This window comes from Camelina sativa, chromosome 15 (assembly GCF_000633955.1).
Source record: "Camelina sativa cultivar DH55 chromosome 15, Cs, whole genome shotgun sequence".
NCBI classification, from domain to species: Eukaryota; Viridiplantae; Streptophyta; class Magnoliopsida; order Brassicales; family Brassicaceae; genus Camelina; species Camelina sativa.
The window spans coordinates 14935542-14942943 of record NC_025699.1 but is presented as its reverse complement, the minus strand read 5'-3'; the positions used below and the strand labels follow the sequence as shown (position 1 = coordinate 14942943).

Here is a 7402-nt window from a genome sequence, read left to right as displayed (position 1 = left end):
AAAAAAAAAAAAAAAAAAAAGCACACAAGCAAATATCTTATAGCACTGTTTTCTGTATAATTAGAACAAAAATCTTCTAAATTCTTCATAACTTTTTCAGTTTTCAAAAAAAAAAATTGTAAAATGTAAAAACCAACGCCCAACACCAACATCGCTCCTCTATTTAAGTTTGGCGTTAAATTTTAGAAAAGAACAAAAAAAATATGATTTCATTTGAAAGAAATCTATTATAACAGCATACACAAACAAATGTTAGAGCAAACAAGGCCTAGTGAGTTCAACTGAAATATTGTATGTTGTGCTAATCGGATGGGCTAATCAGTTACGAAAGATATAATGAACTTAGAAGTATGGGCTGATCAGAAATTGATAAAGTCAAATTAATGCAAGAGTGAAGTGGATTCAAAACACAAGAGTAGAGCGCCACTATTTCAGAAGCTTAACATAGTTTTAATTTAAGAAACCAAACATAAGAATGGTAACAACTAAAAACAAAGAGCTAACATTCGATTGTAAGAAAACTACGGGAGGTGAATTCCTCAGTTAACTATGGGAGGTGAATTCCTCAGTTACCAATATATTCAACTTTTCAAGTCAGAATATTGTAACATGCTTGAAGCCAATTACTACCAACAAACACGATTTAGTCACTTGTCAAGCTACTTATTTACTCATACTTGTCCCGTTGTTACCTGTCTTGTTGTGTCAGTAAGTTCCCGTAACCAAACAAATAACAACACAAAACTAACATAAGTTAGAAAAGCCCAATAACTAATTTAGCCCAGTTATTGTTGGCATTTTTAGTATTTAAATTCAAGTAACGATTATCTCAAATTCAAGTAGTAATGATTATGACAAAATAATAAACCGGGTTAAGTACTTGTTGGCACTTTGGCAGTCATTTTGTAGGCTAGTAGTATTTGATATGAATCTTGAACGAGGCAATCCAAGTAACAAATACTGTATATGAAAAATTTGCAAATATTTGTCTCGTGTCCAGTTCTACTATAAATTAGAAATGAAAATGACTCTAATGTTCATTTCAAATTAAATTAAAAAAATATGATGAGATGCTTCTAACTACATAACCTTATTTTAGAAACTACACAAACAATTATTGGAGAACTTTTGCAGTTCAGTATCTATCTACCTTTTTCCTATTCAACTCGTGTTCAAATTTTCTGAACATTTTTTTTTTTGGAATTTAGGTTTTTTCTTCCTTCAGCTTCTCATATATATATTTTTTTTTGAAAGAGAGTTAACTTCTCATATTTTACCTCATCGAATTGGATACAATAATGAATAATCTAAACTTGTGATGTTAGGTGTGGATAATGCATGACAAGTTATTGATTATGTTTTTTTTTCTTGTAAAAGAAGTTATTGAACATTAAACAGTAGGTCAAAACCGAGGATACTGGATAACATATTTGATTATATCGTTGGACCTTTATAATGATTATAGATCTAGAAGTTCAAAACAAATCTTAGTATAAATATATTAATATCAAACACATCATATCTTAAATTCGTCATTGTAAATTATTAAATGGAAATAATTGGACCAAGTCCGTGACCTCTGGAGAACCTCAGTATATAGTATGATTTAATGTTTGTTTCCTCATGCAAATGGGATTTTACAAAGTTCTTGAAATTTTTTGGGACCAAATTCAGTTAACCCTTTTTGGATAATGGATAAAGCTATCAAAACACATCAGCATTATAGTTGATGTACAGTAATCGTTCAGAGTATTTACACATGGTATTGCTTTTTTATTTATCACTAAGTGCATTTTAATATATGCTTTTTGATATGTGCCTAGCAAAAATATTGACCATTTGGCCCACCATCGTAAAAATAATTCTTCTTCTGTTTTGTTGTGCGATTCGCCGACGTTCAACAAAACACGTGCTCAAATAAATCTGCATACCCTTTTTAATGCTTATATGATGTTCCATGTACCAATTTAACAATTTACTAGATGTTCTGTTATCTAAAAAACTAAAATTTTTACTTAATTTACTCAATACATACGTTGATTATAGTATCTCAAAATATATATTTTCACCATTTACCGGCTTCATTTTGGTTCCACTGCACATAGTCAAGACTCATACGCAAGCATTCCCAAAAGTTATGACAGATCGTTTCTAGTGCCCTCAACTACCAAACAAATAATGTGACTACTTCTTTTCTAAAACGTTTATTGGAAAGAAAAAACAATCTTGATAAAGAAGCATCTCTGATTGCTAGATAATTAAAAGTCTCTGCATATTTAAATCTTTTATTATTCAATGATTATTCATAATCACCTAGCCTTATTAGTTTTTGCAAGAGAATCTAGTCCATTGCTTCCTTAAATCATAAACTAAAAAAATGGGAAAAATAGCACAAAAAATCTAGAAGATGCCACCTAATCAGAGGAAGTCAAGTCACGATTTTCATTAGACCACCTGACCATCTTTTTCAGTTGGGGTCTATTTAATACAAACACTTTAACTTATATTATTGGATTTAGCCATTTAGGTCGCTCCTCATTCCTCAATACATATAGATACCGTTTCCAAATCCAAATTTCGAAACATTTCTGCATATTACAACAAAAAGAAAGAAGAAGAAGAACTGTCTTTGTATATTATTATGATTACATGACCATTTTGAACTATTTGATATGCATAATGAAAATAATTTACGTATATTTCATTATAATTAGAAGCCTTAATTTATGTGTATATATTTTGTTTTCATTAAAAGATTCTTTTTAAAATTAAAACATGTTTGAATACTCTAACAACACATGCTTAAAGACTAGCCTCATTACGATAAATAAGAAAAATGAGATTTTTCTCTCTAGTTGAATAAGACACAAAGACTTTTACACTATCTTGAGAAAGTCAAGTACCACAAAAAAAAAATTAAGAATCAAACATTGTTGCAAAATTACAAAACACAAGAAACATAAATATTAGGGACTAAATAAAATTAACCAAACCACTATAACATTATGGGCCCGAACACAAATCCTAATCTTTTCACCAAGTCCCACTATTTTCAGAAGACCCCAAAAGCTCCTCAAGGTACTGTTCTCCCAAATCCTCAAAGACAACAACATTATCTAACTTCACGGAGCTTTGATCAAAGTCATTGTCTTTAGTCTTTCTACTTGTCATTCTCCTTCTCATCGAGTGTTTCCTCTTCAACGCCACAACCGGAGAACAACCTTCCTCGTAGCTATACTTAATCTCCAAAAGAGATTCTTGAACTCTCGCCGCCGGAAAATTAAGAATCGCCGACGACCCTCTCGTCGAGTAAGCCGCTTGATCGTAGGCTAGAGCCGCCTCTTCCGCGCTTTCGAACGTTCCGAGCCAAACCCTAATACCGTTTCGTGTTGAATCTCTTATCTCCGCTGCGAATTTTCCCCATGGACGTCGTCTTACGCCTCTGTAAGACTTCTCTGACTTTCTTGAGTTTCCGGTCACTTCCTCGGACTTGATTGGAAGATCTGCCATGAAGTTTTGTTGCGTGGATTGCTCGATGAGACCGTAGAGAAGCATTTCCTCGGAGTCGTTCTCGTTGAAGGGGAGAGAGTAGTTGTTTGAAGACGAAGAGGAGGAGGAGGAGAAAGATTCCGGAGAAGATCCCATAGAATATTCCGGTGAGAAGCCAGAGAAAGGTGACTGAACAAAAGATGGATCCATGTAGAGACCGGAGAAAAAAAATACTCTGTTTTTCTTACTACTCTGTTTTGTAGACTACTCTGTTTTCGGTTAGAGGATCGTTGGTGGCTTGACAAGGTCTATATATATAGAGAGAAAAAGAGTGAGTAAGTAAATGCAAATGTCCAAATTAGACATGAGTTTTCACTGTCTTACGTGAAAGAGAAATGTCATGTAAGAATGGGTGAAATGGTACTTTAGGATCTTTTTTTTAATTACACATTCAAATGAAGAATTAAGGTTGCTTCGTGGAAGATTCGAGCAAAGACATTTTGCAATTTTTTTTTTCTCCTCGTGTGATCTTTGATATATGATTGCTTTTGTACCGTTTATTTTCAGTATTAGTAGTTCTTGGTGTCTTGAATTTTAACTACGTGAGATTATGAGAAAATTAATGTATATTGATTACTTTATCTCAAAATTTGTTTGTATACTGTTATTTTGGTAGTCTTCATATTGAAAGGTGGTTGATGTTTTTTAATCGTCAAGTGTAAATGAATGAATAGTTTAGGTTAAGTGTATCATTTCGTTCTTATCATCACATGATTCATCGAAATTTTTGGTACTTTTTGCATCCATATTTAGTATAAGGTAAGATATAAATATACATGCTACAAACTATAAAAGATTTATACAAAAGTAGAAGTAAACTGTATCATTGGCACTTTAACGTAAATATTGTCTTGTCATATATAGTAAATGTAAAATATTTTTAGAGATACTTTTCATACAATTTAGAAAAAGTAAAATATTCTTCAATAACGGCCAAATTATGAATCATAAGAAAACCAAAACAGATGAACCAATTTACAAAAACACTTGTGACGACCAATTTATGGAGAGCCTCAAATATGCCACGATAATATTATGGTGTGGTGACCAAGATTTCATTTTGCAAGTGAAAAATTGATGATGATGCTTTATAAAAAAAAAAAGAAATCGCGATTATATATACATATATATATATATATATATCATAAGTTTAATCAACCTACATAACACATTCAAATCAATTTGACTCTAAACGAACGAAATACGATAATGATGTTAGTAAAAACCAGTTGACTAAAATATTAAGATTTTTTTCTATGTAAATAAACTTTTCCTAATTTCTAATTACAAAACTATCTATGTAGTAGAGTCCATATATCTTATCTAAATGACTTGAGAGTAAAACAAAATAATTGCGGAAGTTCACATTCCACATATAGAAATAACAAGATCGATGTGAAAATGATCCAAAATAACTGGTGGATCAACTCAACTATAGAATTTTTATGCTTTGGCATTGCAAATATGATTACATAAATATCAAATCATATTATCCTATAATCTTAGGAGGCTATTCTTAATTATTATTTTTAAAACTTTATGGCCCAAAAGCAAGGTAAAATAAAATGGTTGGTTGGAAGGAGTCAAAGATACATGCCCCCTTGAACCCCAAACAACAAATAACTTTGAGCCATCTCATGTTTAGAAGATAATTTGGCTTTATTTGCTTTCAACGTCTTTCTCAAAGCAAAAAAAGATGCTTCATATCCCAAGTTTTTATCATTATTCTGGTTTATTCGTCTTTGTTACATTCTCTACTTATGTTAATCTTATATTAGAAATTATCTTATATTTAGGTGAAAATACACCAGTTTAACCCAAATTTGGCAATTAATTGCTAGATTAACACTCCATCTCATCTCATAACTAGAATGACACAAATTTTATGTAAAAAGACTAAAAACCCTTCAAATTTTTTTTTTCAATTTTTTAAAAGAAAAATATAATGTATAAAAATATAATGTTTAAAAATTATGATTTAGAATATGATTTATAAAAATAAAAAAATAAAAAAAATATGATTTTAAAATATAATGTATAAAATAATATTCAAAAATTTGATGTTTAAAATTTTATTTTTAAATAAGTTTTATAAAAAATATAATGTATGAAATATAACTAAAAATATAATGTATAAAATGTTATTAAAATATGATATATGAAAATATAATAAAATATATAAAAATATGGTGTTTAAACAATTTAAAGAAAAAAAATATGATTTACAAAAAAAAAAGTGTAAGAATATGATGTTTAAAATACTATCAGTATATGATATATAAAATATATAATATATAAAATTTGATTTTAAAAATATAATTAAAAATATTTTGTAACATATGATTTATAAAAAATATAGTGTATCAAATATGATGTTAAATATTATTTAAAAATATGATATATAAAAATTTGATGTATAAAAATATTATTTTTGTAAGAAAAACTGTCATAATATAAAACAAATCTGTTGTCACTATATTTACATCTAATAAATCTGTTATCGAACATCAGATTTTTTAAAGCAAAAAAAAAAAACTGTCATAACGTAAATAAATCTGTCATAATATAGGTCTTTATGTAGGTTATTTTACCAATTTTTAAAAAACATTAATAAATCTGTTATCAAACGACAGATTTTTGTTTAAATAAAAAAATCTGTCGTAACTTAAAACAAATCTATTGTCACTAGATATCAAACTAGTAATTAATTTTCTGTTAAAAAATCTGTCACGTTATGACAGATTTTTAATAAAAAAATAAATCTGATATAACTGTAAAAATAAATCTGCCAGATATTATATAAACTTACTATATATTATGAAAATCTGTTGTGTCTATATAAATAAGTCTGTTATGAAAAATAAATCTGCCACTAATTATAAATCTGTAGTAACTATCATTAAAAAAATCTGGCATCCAAAAAAAGTCTGTCATAATAAATCTGTCATGCAAAAATAATTCTGTTGTACAGAAACAAATCTGTCATATACTAACAAATCTGTCACAACTAGTCCGACAGACTTTTGAAAATATTTTGATTTTTTTTTAAAAATGCTGGGAGGGTAAACTTGACTTTCTTTTTTCTTAACAAAGCACAAAAGAATATTTTAAACAAAAAAATAACTCATCTAACCTTCACTTTTTATGAGTTAGTTTAGTAATTAACCTCTTAATTTGGATCAATCTAGTTTTTTTCCCTATATTTAGTGTACATTAACAAAATTGGAGCTCTTAATCCGAGTTACTTTAGGTAAATTCAAATTAGCTGAGCAAATTTATTTTACTTTAGTTCATTCAATATATGTTAGGATTAATTTATATGTTAGACACTTAATATACAAAAGAACGTTGAGGAGACTGAAATGTTCTCCAATATTTTCTACACTCACTTAATAAGTCAGAGTTACATTAAGCACGAAAGAGCAAAAAAACGCAATGGTTGCGCAAATGTCATCATTGGCCATGCTGCATACGTGACCAAGTTAGAGCCATTGGTATAATGGTATCAAGTTGCATATGTTTATAAAGATAAGATTAAGTGTGATCCAAGCCGAAGACATCTGAAATCCAGTTTACAAATCCAGATCAAATTTAAACTTTTTCAAATCTAGACCTTATGATCCAAATTTTGTTTGTTAACCAGAGATCTTGATGTAACGTTTGAAGAAACTGGTATACTTTGTCACGCGGTAATAGCATAGCACACGTCAAAACTATAATCAAATTGGAAGAGAACACTACACATCATCACATATTCACATGCATCCTGACCCGAACAGGATACAAATTTATTTATTCTTTCTTAATGCTTTCCAAAACAAGCCACACAACTGATTATTTGGTATCCCGCACG

The 7402-nt window shown here is 29.2% G+C and overlaps 1 protein-coding gene across 1 annotated transcript; it reads right to left on the bottom strand.

Annotated features, from left to right (window-relative positions):
- Nucleotides 2827-3944, bottom strand: LOC104746810 (ethylene-responsive transcription factor 1B-like). Its single transcript, XM_010468338.2, has one exon. The coding sequence runs from the start codon at nt 3697-3699 to the stop codon at nt 3034-3036; it is 666 nt and encodes a 221-aa protein (XP_010466640.1). The 5' UTR covers nt 3700-3944; the 3' UTR covers nt 2827-3033.